Here is a 16273-nt window from a genome sequence, read left to right as displayed (position 1 = left end):
GAGTCTGCCGTGGTCTGGGGCAACATCATGTGCGGATGTTCCCTTTATAGCCTAATGGGGGTTGTTTACCGGGCAGCTTTCTTATAAAGTATAGTTACATGTTGTCAAACCAGTCGACTGACTTTGTACCGTCAGCTCCCCTATATTTACGGCTGCGACATACTTTAGACGCCTTCTGTCCGACCATGGGAAACCCTTACTCAGGTTTTCTTAAGTTCTTTTACGCACTTTAAGAGCTAGCACAGATGACCAAGTAATAAAATGTGAACAGAAACATATTCTTCCAATGTTATACACGTAACACTTCTGCTACTTTCGTTGTATTTGTGCCACCTCACCAGCCAAGAGAGAAGTACCATTGTTCTTGTATTGTTTCTATGCTACTGCACACTTCGGTGAAAACTTTTTACCTGCGCACAAGGTTTCGCTATACAGGCTCATAATCATCTGGTAGTCCAACATCCACCGCTGCCATATCTCGTCCACCGAGCCTGCCGCCGACACCCCTGGGGTCCCATGTTGTCTCCACCCACCAAGAATGATCTAAAAGATTCAGAAAACCTGCAGTTTATGGAACTAAACTGTAGAGGATGATTTTACAATGTTACAGAATGTCAAACGATGTACAGACAAAACTTAAAGGTACCGAAAAGTTATGAAAACTTTTTCACAAAATCACCGGCCGCGGTGGCCGAGCGGTTCTAGGCGTTTCAGTCCGGAGTCGCGCTGCTGCTACGGTCGCAGCTTCGAATCCTGCCTCGGGCATGGATGTGTGTGATGTCCTTAGGCTAGTTAGGATTAAGTAGTTCTAAGTCTAGGGGACTGATGACCTCAGATGTTAAGTTCCATAGTGCTTAGAGCCATTAGTTTCAGGTAAACCAATATTTATAGGGCTATGGCTACTTTTCCGTAGCTCATAAATGACAAGTTAGAAGAACATTACAATAATTCATTCATACATATAATGTTTGCATTGTTGAGATTTCGTGGAGTTGCTTCGTCCAAACGAAGCATGTTGGCCGCAAGTTCCGGGACTGCATCGAGAAAAAGCCAGTCACAGGTTTGGAAAGTGTACTCTCCCGGGCTTGGCCAGCAGAGCTTCTATGCGATTGTGGCGCAGCTTTGCTTGTACCTGTCTGCCACCTATTGTAAACACTAACCAAGAAGTCTTCGAAGCGGCTGCTTGTTTTGTCGTCCGCTCATGGCTGCACGTTCAGGCCACAGGCGACTTCCATAGACTGCGCTTGTTAACAAAAAAATCTTTGACGTGATTTATTGACTAAACCATAGGGCAGTATCGTCTGTAAATTATTTGTACTTTCTTGTGACGTCGTTACTGGACACGTCGTAAAAACAGCCTGTATACATCGAGGTGACAAAAGTCATTGAACACCACCTAATATCATGTCGGACCTCTTTCTGCCCGGCGTAGCGCAGCAACTCCACGTGGCATGGACTCAACAAGTCGCTGGAAGTGACCTGCAGAAATATTGAGCCACGCTGCCTCCGCAACTGTCCATGATTGCGAACGTGTTGCCGGTGCAGGATTTTGTGCACGAAATGACCTCTCGATTATGTCCCATGAATGTTCGATGGGATTCATGTTGGTCTATATCGATGGCCAATCCATTTGCTCGAACTGTCCAGAATATACTTCAACCAATTGCGGACACTTGTGGCCTAGTGACGTGGCGCACAGTCATCCATAGAAGTTCCATTTTTGTTTGAGACCATGAACGGCTACAAAGGATCTCCAAGTATCCGATCATAACCATTTCCAGTCAATGACCCAGTCCAATTCATGTAGGCACGCCCACACCATTATGGAGTCACCACCAGCTTGCACAGTGCCTTGTAGCCAAGTTGGGTCTATGGCTTCGCGGGGTACGCGCCACACTCGAACCCTACCAATTGAAATCGGGACACATCTGACAGACGATGGTTTTCCAGTCGTCCAGGGGCCAGTCGATATGGTCACGAGCCGAGGAGCGGCGCTGTAGGTTATATCGTGCTGTTAGCAAAGGCACTCGCATCCGTCGTCTGCTGTCGTAGCCCATTAAACACAAATTCCGCCGCACTTTTTTAACGGATAAATTCGTCGTAAGTATCACATAGATTTCTGCGGTAATTTCACACGGTGTTGCTTGTCTGTTAAAGCTGACAACTGCAGGCAAACACCGCTGCTCTTGGTCGTTAAGTGAAGGTCGTCAGCCACTGCGTTATCTGTGGTGAGAGGTAATGCGTGAGATTTGGTATTCTAGGCACACTCTTGACGTAGATCTCGGAATGTTGAATTCCTTAACGATTTCCGAAATGGGATGTCCCATGGGTCTAGCTCTAACTAGTATTCCGCATTCAAAGTCTGTTAACTCTCGCCTTTCGGCCTCAATCAGATCAAAAACCTTTTCATATGAATCAGCTGAGTACCAGTGACAGCTCTGTCAATGCACTGCCCTTTTATACGTTGTGTGCGCGACACTACCGACCTCTGTATATGTGCAAATTGTGACTCCACGACTTCTGTCATCTGAGTATATACTCTCCAGAGAAGGAATATACAGATGGATGGAACGATGAGATCCTGCACTTAATGTGGTTCAAAAATACCCTGTAATATTTATAGGACACGCTTTGCTTGGTCAGCCTATGCTGGCTACTTCAAATCCGATAGAGTCAGGCAGGCCACCTGTACTCTCACCCTACAGAACTCTGCACCCTACAGACAGCGACACATAGGCAGTCACGCCCATGGCGTCGCGTGACGTTGTCAGATCCCGTGGCCAGCGGCCCAGCTCTTAAGTCACCAACAAGCAGCCTCTCTGCCCGTAAATCTTTCGTATGTACAGAACCGGGAGAATCACCTTATTTCCTGCCTAGACCTCCATGGTTTGCTGTACTGGATTGATCTGACTTTTCCTTGTGACAGTCACGTACTGTATCCCTGGACTTGACTTACAACGGCTAGGCTATTCTAAGTTGTCACCTTACTTTTTATACGTGTCTGCTCCATTTTGGGTGTAAACAGTGGTGTAATAAATTCCTTTTTTAAACGGACCTGTAACAAATAAGCATCATTAGTCAGCAAGAGAAGTCCCCTCTGAGTGCCGTCTACATCTACATCTACATCCATACTCCGCAAGCCATCTGACGGTGTGTGGCGGAGGGTACCTTGAGTACCTCTATAGGTTCTCCCTTCTATTGCAGTCTCATATTGTTCGTGGAAAGAAAGATTGTCGGTGTGCCTCTCTGATTTTATCCTCATGGTCTCTTCGCGAGATATACGTAGGAGGGAGCAATATACTGATTGACTCCTCGGTGAAGGTATGTTCTCGAAACTTCAACAAAAGCCCGTACCGAGCTACTGACAAGGGAACCTCCCCATCGCACCCCCCTCAGATTTAGCTACAAGTTGGCACAGTGGATAGGCCTTCTAAAACTGAACACAGATGAATCGAGAAAACAGGAAGAAGTTGTGTGGAACTATGAAAAAAATAAGCAAAATATACAAACAGAGTAGTCCATGCGCAACATAGGCAACATCAAGGAGAATGTGTTCTAAGCAGTGCCGTGGTCCCGTGGTTAGCGTGAGCAGCTGCGGAAGGAGTGGTCCTTGTTTCAAGTCTCCCCTCGAGCAAAAAATTTAATTTTTTATTTTCAGACAATTATTACCTGTTCGTCCCATGCGAGGTAACTGCGCCGTAGTATAGGGACGCTACACCTAAACAAACATCGAAACACACGTCAGTCGACTACAGCGCACGGAAGAGAGAGCATTCCTGCTAACGAGGCTCCCTGGCTGGCAGTTGACTGTTCGCTACTTTGGACGAGAGTGCATTAAATGCGTGAGATGTATTCCGTGGGCAATATGAATCCAGCAAATATAGCTCGCGACTTCAATAACAAGGTCAATGAATATTTTCCGAACCCATACTACGGCGCAGTTACCTCGCATCGGACGGACGGACGGACAGATAATAACTGTCTGAAAATAAAAAATTGAACCGTTCACTCGAGAGGAGACCTCCAGTTCCGCAGCTGCTCACGCTAACCACGGGACCACGGCGCTCCTGAGCTCGCACTGTCCTTGATGTTGCCTATCTTGCACGGACTACTCAGTTTGCATATTTTGCTTATTTTTTCATAGTTCCAAATAACTTCTTCCTGATCTGTGTTCAGTTTTTCAAGGCCTATCCACTATGCCAACTTATAACTAAATCTGAGTGGGGTGCGATGGGGAGGTTCCCTTGTGAGCATCTCTCTTGCAGAGTCTTCGACTGGAGTTTATCTACCATCTCCGTAACGCTTTCGCGATTACTAAATGATCCTGTAACGAAGCGCGCTGCCCTCCGTTGGATCTTCTCTATCTCTTCTATCAACCCTATCTGGTATGGATCCCACACCGGTGAGCAGTATTCAAGCAGTGGGCGAACAAGTGTACTGTAACCTACTTTCTTTGTTTTCGGACTGCATTTCCGTAGGATTCTTCCAATGAATCTCAGTTTGGCATCTGCTTTACCGACGATTAATTTTATATGGTCATTCCATTTTAAATCACTCCTAATGCGTACTCCCAGATAATTTATGGAATTAACTACTTCCAGTTGCTGACCTGCTATATTGTAGCAAAATGATAAATGATCTTTCTTTCTATGTGTTCACAGCACATTACACGTGTCTACATTGAGATTCAGTTGCCATTCCCTGCACCATGCGTCAATTCGTTGCAGATCCTCCTGCATTTCAGTACAATTTTCCATTGTTACAACCTCTCGATATACCACTGCATCATCCGCAAAAAGCCTCAGTGAACTTCCGATGTCATCCACAAGGTCATTTATGTACATCGCGTTGTTCATTAAACGACTGTGGGGAACTGTATCAAACGCTTTGCGGAAGTCAAGAAACACGGCATCTACCTGGGAACCCGTGTCTCGTGGACGAATAGCGCGAGCTGGGTTTCACACGATCGTGTTTTTCGAAACCCATGTTGATTCCTACAGAGTAGATTTCTAGTCTCCAGAAAAGTCATTATACTCGAACATAATACGTGTTCCAAAATTCTAAAACTGATCGACGTTAGAGATATAGGTCTATAGTCATACACATCTGTTCGACGTCCCTTCTTGAAAACGGGGACGCTGCAAGATGGGAGGCAAGTTCCTTCGCGCACTCTGTGTAAAATCGAACTGGTATCCCACAGGCCCAGAGGCCTTTACTCTTTTGAGCGATTTTAATTGTTTTTCTATCCCTCTGTCATCTATTTCGATATCTACCAATTTGTCATCTGTGCCACAATCTACAGAAGGAACTACAGTGCAGTCTTCCTCTATGAAACAGCTTTGGAAAAAGACATTTAGTATTTCGACCTTTAGTCTGTCATCCTCTGTTTCAGTACCATTTTGGTCGCAGAGTGTGTGGACATTTTGTTTTGATCCACCTACCGCTTTGACATAAGACCAAAATTTCTTCCCATCCACAGCGTTGGCAGCACCTGTTCAGTGTTTCCATTTTTGCTCTGCACTGATCGCATAAGTGTCGCCGTACAACGGTACTAGTCAGCCAGTGTCCTATACGCCGTTGTGCTATGGGGGGAGGGGAGTTTCTTTTGTACTCATAGATCGAGAAGGCACGCCTACATTTATTGCAGTATGCACACAGCTTATCATTCCTCTTTCCTCGAGTGCTTCGAATGGCCTCGAATCTAGTGAGCAGAATTTTACAGTAGCCTTATCTTAATTCCTTCTTCCATTTCAGGTGGTACTATGGGAAACATGTAGGTCGGGTAGTTACTGCACAAACTTCAAGACCTATTTTTCCTTTACGTAGAGGTATCTTCCTTAAGGACGCTATTATATAACGCTTAATTTTTTTGCAACTGCTGCTGTTTCTCTAACTGATTGCTTTGCTACGTGATTTACAGCATATGAAGCACTGGTGGAATATGCAGTATCCCAAGATAGCTCATTATATTCATTCTAGATCTAGAACTGCAGCAGTACTTTAAATTGGCATTTTATGTGGGTACGATATGCAGCCAGTCGCTTTTAGAACTCGATAAGATTTGTTGCACCACTAACCAGTGTTCTAGCCACCGCAGGCTCATAATCAGATAGCAGTATTACGGGAACATGCACTGTCCATCGCTTTACGATGCAGTCCGAAAATTTATTTTCAGTTCAGTGATGCAGTTTACATCACGGTATTTCTATCTGTGTCGTAAGAACACCGACGACACAATTCCTAGATTTCATTAGTCGTAAAATAACACTGGCCGATGTTTGGGAAGAGGGCGGGGACATAAGGAAGGCTACTGATGTGTTGCAGGGCTGTCAGCACCCACGTAGAAGACTATGAACGCTATGTTGGATTTGGGCACCACAATAGAACGGCATTACCGGAGTACTGCTGCGATTGTGGGTAGCCTATTAATTTTCAGAGACGATGAGTAGACAGGATCTGTATGTGCTAGACAGCAGCGGTTGTGCACCTGCAAATCAAGAGAGGCAACTGAAATCGTTAGGCAGACTACATAGCGGCATTACCAGAGAAATGTCACGCGTGTGGGCAGTCTATTAATTCCAGAGAGGATGAGAACAGAGTACCTGTACTAGTAGTTAGCTGTGGCTGTGCACGCACAAATTAAATAGGCAATTGAAATCGTTAGGCAGCACAACATAGTACCACAGATATGCCACGATTGTGGGCAGCCCATTAATTTTCAGAGAGGATGAGTACAGAGTACCTGTACTTGCTAGTTAGCAATAGTTGGGCACGTGTAAATTAGGAGAGGCAATTGAAATTGTTAGTGATCGGAAAAGAGCCTCATTAGCAGAGCGCTGCAACGATTGTGGGCAGCCTGTTAACAGAGGATGAGTACAGAAGTCCTGTACTTCCTAGACAGCAGTGGTTGTGCGGAGAACTGCTGCTGTTGTGGACAGCTTGTTAATTTTCAGAGATTATGGGTACAAAGAACCTGTACTTGGTAGACAGCAGAGGTTGTGTTCATGGAGTTTAGGAGAGGCAATTGTAATCGTCAGGGAACGGAAAAGAGCGGTACTAGAGCACTGTCACGGTTGTTGGCAGCCTATTCATTTTCAGAGAGGATGAGTACGAGGACTTGTACTTGCTAGATAGCAGTGGTTGTGCACGTGGAGATTAAGAGAGGCAACTGAAATCGTTAGGCAGCACATCGTAGTGGCATTACCAGAGCACTGCCACGATTGTGGACAACCTATTAGTTTTCAGGAAGGAGGAGTAGAAGGGAAGGGTACCTGCATGATGGGCTCTGAGCACTATGGGACTTAACTTCTGAGGTCATCAGTCCCCTAGAACGTAGAACTACTTAAACCTAACTAACCTAAGAACATCACACACATCCATGCCCGAGGCAGGATTCGAACCTGCGACCGTAGCGGTCGCGCGGTTCCAGACTGTAGCGCCTAGAACCGCTCGGCCATCCCGGCCGGCACCTGCATGATGGCACTGGTTGCGCTCGTGCTAATTAAGAGAGACAATAGAAATCTTTAAGCAGCTTAACAACATCGACAGAGAGGATGCTACAGGCTGCCGATATCCTGGTTGCTGGTCTTCCAAAATGACAGGCCGTGTGTGTTCGAAGGCCAGTCGCGTCACCAGACGCTGCTGTGACCGGTCAAACAAACAGCATAAGCGGAACGAGCGTCGTTTCTCCTCTACTAACAGCAGGAAAACGCGGTGTACACAAGCTTATCGCCAATTCGCCTCGGGCAATCAATAGCAATAGCCTGCATGTGCTACCTCCATGCTGTCTCTCGTAAGGCCGATCGATGATATTTTATAGTCAATAAAGTACAAGAACTGCGACGCTGGCGATCTTGTGACATCGTTAGGAATGCAGGGGACTGAAGTAGTTACATTCCAGCTAGTTAGTCACTGCCCCGATGAATGTAAATGCAACTGGCCGGAACGTCACTTATTATAATATTATCATTGTAAGTATTTTATAAGAAATCACGACAGTCTCTCTCTCTCTCTCTCCCTCTCTCTCTCTCTCTCTCTCTCTCCCTCTCTCTCTCTCTCTCTCTCTCTCTCTCTCTCTGTGTGTGTGTGTGTTCGTGTGAGCACGAGCGCGCGCGCGCGCGGTTTGTGTCATGGCGGTTTCCCGCAAGATGCAAGTCTTTTTAGTTGACACCTTCTAGGGAGTTACGTGTCAGTGGCTATGAAATAATTAGGAAAATACATCACCGACTCAGCGATCGAAGAAAATCCCCGACCCGTCCGGGAAGCGAACCGCGGCCCCTTCGGTTTGCATCCAGCCATGTTGTCGTCACACCCGGAAGGATATTTATGAGACTGAAAACGGCCAAGAAAGGCTACATACACTCCTGGAAATTGAAATAAGAACACCGTGAATTCATTGTCCCAGGAAGGGGAAACTTTATTGACACATTCCTGGGGTCAGATACATCACATGATCACACTGACAGAACCACAGGCACATAGACACAGGCAACAGAGCATGCACAATGTCGGCACTAGTACAGTGTATATCCACCTTTCGCAGCAATGCAGGCTGCTATTCTCCCATGGAGACGATCGTAGAGATGCTGGATGTAGTCCTGTGGAACGGCTTGCCATGCCATTTCCACCTGGCGCCTCAGTTGGACCAGCGTTCGTGCTGGACGTGCAGACCGCGTGAGACGACGCTTCATCCAGTCCCAAACATGCTCAATGGGGGACAGATCCGGAGATCTTGCTGGCCAGGGTAGTTGACTTACACCTTCTAGAGCACGTTGGGTGGCACGGTATACATGCAGACGTGCACTGTCCTGTTGGAACAGCAAGTTCCCTTGCCGGTCTAGGAATGGTAGAACGATGGGTTCGATGATGGTTTGGATGTACCGTGCACTATTCAGTGTCCCCTCGACGATCACCAGTGGTGTACGGCCAGTGTAGGAGATCGCTCCCCACACCATGATGCCGGATGTTGGCCCTGTGTGCCTCGGTCGTATGCAGTCCTGATTGTGGCGCTCACCTGCACGGCGCCAAACACGCATACGACCATCATTGGCACCAAGGCAGAAGCGACTCTCATCGCTGAAGACGACACGTCTCCATTCGTCCCTCCATTCACGCCTGTCGCGACACCACTGGAGGCGGGCTGCACGATGTTGGGGCGTGAGCGGAAGACGGCCTAACGGTGTGCGGGACCGTAGCCCAGCTTCATGGAGACGGTTGCGAATGGTCCTCGCCGATACCCCAGGAGCAACAGTGTCCCTAATTTGCTGGGAAGTGGCGGTGCGGTCCCCTACGGCACTGCGTAGGATCCTACGGTCTTGGCGTGCATCCGTGCGTCGCTGCGGTCCGGTTCCAGGTCGACGGGCACGTGCACCTTCCGCCGACCACTGGCGACGACATCGATGTACTGTGGAGACCTCACGCCCCACGTGTTGAGCAATTCGGCGGTACGTCCACCCGGCCTCCCGCATGCCCACTATACGCCCTCGCTCAAAGTCCGTCAACTGCACATACGGTTCACGTCCACGCTGTCGCGGCATGCTACCAGTGTTAAAGACTGCGATGGAGCTCCGTATGCCACGGCAAACTGGCTGACACTGACGGCGGCGGTGCACAAATGCTGCGCAGCTAGCGCCATTCGACGGCCAACACCGCGGTTCCTGGTGTGTCCGCTGTGCCGTGCGTGTGATCATTGCTTGTACAGCCCTCTCGCAGTGTCCGGAGCAAGTATGGTGGGTCTGACACACCGGTGTCAATGTGTTCTTTTTTCCATTTCCAGGAGTGTATTTATAAGAACGGTATTCTCAACCTTCTCTGCCAATCGCTGGAATGGATGAAGTATGAACTTGGAGTCCAGAAGGCAGGTATCGTTCGTTCCAAAGTGTACCAGAAATCGTCGTTGCTTGTACCCTGTTCTTTCAGTAAGTGCCGGAGCAGCCTCTCCGACACGACAAGTGAGGTCATCAGCGATATGTGGTGAAGCGAGAACTAAACAGGATCAGTTTCCTCTGTTAAAAGAAAGTGCGACTGATAGCCTTAGCATACGATGAACCTCCAGCTGGGAAGGTGAGGTGTTCGTGACCTGACAAACTAACTTGCCAGAGTGGGGGGCTTCGCGTGTTGCAGATCCGAATCTGGGAGTGCTGGCGGCGTCGGTGCAGGCGTCGGGCCCCGAGCTGCGCGGCGGCGCCGCCCTGGCTTTATTCGCCTTCATGGTGGGCGCACTCGCCGCCGTGCTGCTGCTCATGGCCGGGCTCTTCTTCCTCTTCGTCTACCGACACGGACAGTGAGTACCGCCGCATATACTCCTAACACCCTCTTTGCATTGCATGCTCTGGCGAAGTAAGCTATCCCACAGCTGTTGTAGCTGGTCCTCGATATATTGGATATTGGCACTGGGACGGAACTGACGTCCGAACTGGTCCCACCTACATCTACATCTACATACACCGCAATCCACCATACGGTGCGTGGCGGAGGGTACCTCCTACCACAACTAGCATCTTCTCTCCCCGTTCCACTCCCAAACAGAACGAGGGAAAAATGACTGCCTATATGCCTCTGTACGAGCCCTAATCTCTCTTATCTTATCCGTGTGGTCTTTCCACGAAATGTAAGTTGGCGGCAGTAAAATTGTACTGCAGTCAGCCTCAAATGCTGGTTCTCGAAATTTCCTCAGTAGCGATTCACGAAAAGAACGCCTCCTTTCCTCTAGAGACTCCCACCCGAGTTCCTGAAGCATTTCCGTAACACTCGTGTGATGATCAAACCTAATAGTAACAAATCTAGCAGCCCGCCTCTGAATTGCTTCTATTTCCTCCCTCAATCCGACCTGATAGGGATCCCAAACGCTCGAGCAGTACTCAAGAATAGGTCGTATTAGTGTTTTATAAGCGGTCTCCTTTACAGATAAACCACATCTTCCCAAAATTCTAACGATGAACCGAAGACGACTATCCACCTTCCCCACAACTGCCATTACATGCTTGCCCCACTTCATATCGCTCTGCAATGTTACGCCCAAATATTTAATCGACTAATGGAGTATTCAAACATTACGGGACTCTTTCCTATTCATCTGCATTAATTTACACTTATCTATATTTAGAGTTAGCTGCCATTCTTTACACCAATCACAAATCCTGTCCAAGTCATCTTGTATCCTCCTACAGTCACTCAACGACGACACCTTCCCGTACACCACAGCATCATCAGCAAACAGCCGCACATTGCTATCTACCGTATCCAAAAGATCATTTATGTAGATAGAAAACAACAGCGGACCTACCACACTTCCCTGGGGCACTCCAGATGACACCCTCACCTCCGATGAACACTCGCCATTGAGGACAACGTACTGGGTTCTATTACTTCAGAAGTCTTCGAGCCACTCACATACTTGGGAACCAATCCCATATGCTCGTACCTTAGTTAGGAGTCTGCAGTGGGGCACCGAGTCAAACGCTTGCCTACGTTCTGTCGGGGACAGAACTGGCGATCTCGCTGTCCGCTGGAGTACCTTAACAACCAACAGACAATTCATAGAGGTACGTGCCTTGTGTGGCCTAGTACTGTCCAGTGGAAAAATCGAATCATTGCACTGCCGCACGATAGATAACATGTGAGGACTCAGGATATCCGTGACTTACGGTGTGCCGTCGCCATTCCCTCAGTCACCACCAACCATGATCTAAAGTCAAGTGTCCCCATATCGTGACACTAGGAGTGTCCCTCCAAAAATGTAGGGACTACGATGAGCTTAGTACACAATACGGCGATCCTCCCTGGTAGGGGTCAGACGCAGTCGACCAGAACCTTGACGACTACAACGCCTGCCCTGACGTTCCCATGCAGTCAAAATCGGGCCACTGTTATACCCGACTGCATCACGAATCTGGATATTGCAACGTTAGACTAGCGGGCCAAATGGAGACCCACAATGAGCTCACTTTCAAACTCTGTCAGGTGCTGACAACACTCACACGAGTACCTGTCCTCCTCTGTGATCACGCCACATCTGACGCTCTTCAAGGCCCTGACGTACCGTACCAACATCGGTAACAACACTAAGCACGAACAACACTAATGCACTCCAGTGACCATTCCATCCGTTATAGAGAAGTGCAACTCTTATCATTTACAAGAAAGGCAGAAAATGATTGAGCTATTACAAAAGATATGTAGATAATATTGTATTGTTGCAGCTAGGATCTAATGACGACACTGATCTGTTAGCTCTTATGATGAACGAACTTTAGCCTAACATTCACTTCACCATAGAACATCAGCAAAATATGCCCATTGATTTTCTTTATTTATGCACTGCTAAAGTCAAAAGAAATCAATCGTTTTGAATTCATCGCAAACCTACAACAACTGATGTCATTATTTCTCAGAACTCTTGCCACCCAGAAAAGTGAAACAAAGCATTTTTCCAAGAAATGATAAGCAGCTGACTTAAATTAGGCCTTAATAATTCAGAAACTATAAAGAACTGAATATATTCCGTCAAATTGCCTCCCAGAACGACTATCATTTTTCCGTGGCAGTTCTGATAAGATACGTAATTATATAATTCTAAACTTGACGTTCTTCAAAATCGAGGCAACACAGTTAGTGACGATGCAGTACGCAAGGTAAAATTTATCTCATTTCACTTTTACGGGAAAGTTTCTTATGAACTCAGTGCATTGTTTCGCAGTGTTAATGTTAGAATTGACTTCGAAACCGGTAACACACTAGTTCAGGTTGTACCAAACATTAATATTCAAAACAACAAATTTACAACTGAAACAAATACTAACAAAGAGATAGAGGGGCTGGCCAGTACTTACCTCAGCTCAGTACAGCCGATAGATACACAAAAAACAGAACCGAAAATTTACGTTCCTACCTTTTGGATCAAATGTTCCTTCATCAGCGAGGAGAGAGGGGAAAGAAAGGGGAGAAGGGAAAGTGGATTCAGTTACTCACAACCCAGGTTATGAAGCAACAGGGAAAGGAAAACAGGGAGGGTAGCAAGGATGGAGGCATGGTTGTCAGAGGGAAGCCAAAGATCAAGATGTACAGATGTGTACATTTTTGAGGAAATTGAAATCTATAATCAAACCGCAATAAGAACGATATTCTTAATGAACGAAAAAGCCTAAAACATTGTTTTCTGAATACCTTTCAGACTGTTTGCACAGCAGGCCCATTTCTTGTACACACAGACCATGCTCAGTTCCTTATGGCCACATGTTGTATCAACATCATGTCTGCATGCAGAGACATCCTCTGCTGTTTCCATTTGTTTACTGTCGGTGCTTTCCAAATGGAGGTTTCGTTCATCATAGCGTCTCTGAGCGTCATCTGTTGTGCTTTCTCTTTTCGTAATAATATTTTTACACGTCTTTTTATTATGCAACCTTGCCAGTATTTTAAATTCAAGTTCGTTTTGTATTTAACTTTAAAAGCATTATGTCAGTTTTTATCTCATTACTTGCTTCTGCGTGCTTGCCTACCTGTCCCCTTCTTGTGCTGCTAGTAACTTTCGTCCCCCCCTATTTACTTGCGATCTCCTTGCACGCCTCAGCAGTCTTCCTCTGTCCTCTGAGGGTGCCTGACATATGTCGATTTCCTAGATAACTATCGTGTTTTTATGGTGTTTGCTACAAGCAATTTTGACATTATTTAGTTTACATAACATATATTCTTTTTAATGGTAGACGAGTTCACAACACGTTAGTTTTTTAGTTTTTAATTTATTTCTTTTATGAAGTGTACGGGCGAGTTCTTTTGAAAATTTATGTATTTGATTTGTTGTTGATGATTATTGCTACATTCTTCGCCATTTGACTGATTCTTCCGTACTCTTTTGTTTGATACTACGTAGATACCACTAGTAATTGCCTCAGACACCGAAACTCGTCGTGGTGTAAAATAAAAATAAAAATTGTGCAAACGCTGCTGACATTTTCTTCAAAATTATTATCCCAGTTGCGGAACCATCACCAAGACGTTCCACATGCTGGTCACGGAATGTAATCACTTACATACTAGCCGACTGAGTGCATGTATACGAAGTGAGATTGACATCTGGCCATGTCTTCTGGGTGTTTAAAAAAGTAGATATAATTCTTATAATTATTTATTTATACAGGGTGTAATGGGTAAAAGCGGAGACGTTTTTATGGGTGACTGAGAAAAGTGTACTGAACAAAATTACATCAGTATTCACTTCATTTGCGGACTATTAAAAATGGTTCAAATGGCTCTGAGCACTATGGGATTTAACATCTGTGGTCATCAGTCCCCTAGAACTTAGAACTACTTAAACCTAACTAACCTAAGGACATCACACACATCCATGCCCGAGGCAGGATTCGAACCTGCGACCGTAGCAGTCGCGCGGATCCGGACTGAGTGCCTAGAACCGCTAGACCACCGCGGCCGGCACGGACGATTAAGTGTAGCTATTAGGAGTAGTACGTTTTTAGATTGGTTAGTACTTCCAAGTACATATGGCAAGAGCAAACCATTAATGTTTATTTTCCCTTGGGCAGCATGTCATATTCTGAAGTGTGGACGTGTGGATGCAAAACAGATAGCCTATACTGAGAGGTGTAGTCAACATAGTGGTGCAGTTAGAGCCGTGCAGAAAATATCAGGTAGCAAAAGTATGTGCCGTGCTTGCGGTAAGACTGTTCAATGCAGAGGAAAAACAACCACACCGATGTGTGTACATATTAAGGTTGTTGTTGTTGTTGTTGTGGTCTTCAGTCCTGAGACTGGTTTGATGCAGCTCTCCATGCTACTCTATCCTGTGCAAGCTTCTTCATCTCCCAGTACCTACTGCAACCTACATCCTTCTGAATCTGTTTAGTGTGTTCATCTCTTGGTCTCCCTCTACGATGTTTACCCTCCACGTTGCCCTCCAATACTAAACTGGTGATCCCTTGATGCCTCAGAACATGTCCTACCAACCTATCCCTTCCTCTAGTCAAGTTGTGCCACAAACTTCTCTTCTCCCCAATCCTATTCAATACCTCCTCATTAGTTATGTGATCTACCCACCTAATCTTCAACATTCTTCTGTAGCACCAAATTTCGAAAGCTTCTATTCTCTTCTTGTCCAAACTATTTATTGTCCATGTTTCACGTCCAAACATGACTACACTATATACAAATACTTTCAGAAACGAATTCCAGACACTTAAATCTATACTCGATGTTAACAAATTTCTCTTCTTCAGAAACGCTTTCCTTGCCATTGCCAGTCTACATTTTATATCCTCTCTACTTCGACCATCATCAGTTATTTTGCTCCCCAAATAGCAAAACTCATTTACTACTCTAAGCGTCTCATTTCCTAATCTAATACCCTCAGCATCACCCGACTTAATTCGACTACATTCCATTATCCTTGTTTTGCCTTTGTAGAGATTCATCTTATACCCTCCTTTCAAGACACTGTCCATTCCGTTCAGCTGCTCTTTCAAGTCCTTTGCTGTCTCTGACAGAATTACAATGTCATCGGCGAACCTCAAAGTTTTTATTTCTTCTCCATGGATTTTAATACCTACTCCGAATTTTTCTTTTGTTTCCTTTGCTGCTTGCTCAATATACAGGTTGAATAACATCGGGGATAGGCTACAACCCTGTCTCAGTCCCTTCCCAACCACTGCTTCCCTTTCATGTCCCTCGAGTCTTATAACTGCCATCTGGTTTCTGTACAAATTGTAAATAGGCTTTCGCTCCCTGTATTTTACCCCTGCCACCTTCAGAATTTGAAAGAGAGTATTCCAGTAAACATTGTCAAAAGCTTTCTCTAAATCTACAAATGTTAGAATCGTAGGTTTGCCTTTCCTTAATCTAGCTTCCAAGATAAATCGTAGGGTCAGTATTGCCTCATGTTTTCCAATATTTCTACGGAATCCAAACTGATCTTCCCCGAGGTCAGCTTCTACCAGTTTTTCCATTCGTATGTAAAGAATTCGCGTTAGTATTTTGCAGCTGTGACTTATTAAACTGATAGTTCGGTAATTTTCACATCTGTCAGCACCTCCTTTCTTTGGGATTGGAATTATTATATTCTTCTTGAAGTGTGAGGGTATTTCGCTTGTCTCATACATCTTGCTCACCAGATGGTAGAGTTTTGTTAGGACTGGCTCTCCCAAGCCCGTCAGTAGTTCTAATGGAATGTTGTCTACTCCCGGGGCCTTGTTTCTACTCAGGTATCGAGTATAAAATGTTTGAACTTATAATCGTTATACCCTGTATGTTCTTGGTGCAATAT

The 16273-nt window shown here is 45.8% G+C and overlaps 1 protein-coding gene across 1 annotated transcript in view; it reads left to right on the top strand.

Moving 5' to 3' along the window:
* The window catches only part of LOC124612602 (protein amnionless), a 117909-nt gene that overhangs the window by 79835 nt on the left and 21801 nt on the right, over nt 1-16273 (top strand). The window contains exon 6 of the mRNA XM_047140892.1: nt 10123-10282. Within this exon, the coding sequence (XP_046996848.1) occupies nt 10123-10282 (160 nt within the window). The remainder of the gene's footprint in view (nt 1-10122; nt 10283-16273) is intronic.

Source organism: Schistocerca americana, chromosome 4, assembly GCF_021461395.2.
Source record: "Schistocerca americana isolate TAMUIC-IGC-003095 chromosome 4, iqSchAmer2.1, whole genome shotgun sequence".
Lineage (NCBI taxonomy): Eukaryota > Metazoa > Arthropoda > Insecta > Orthoptera > Acrididae > Schistocerca > Schistocerca americana.
Note: the sequence above shows the minus strand (reverse complement) of the source record. Positions and strands in the feature narration are given on the sequence as shown.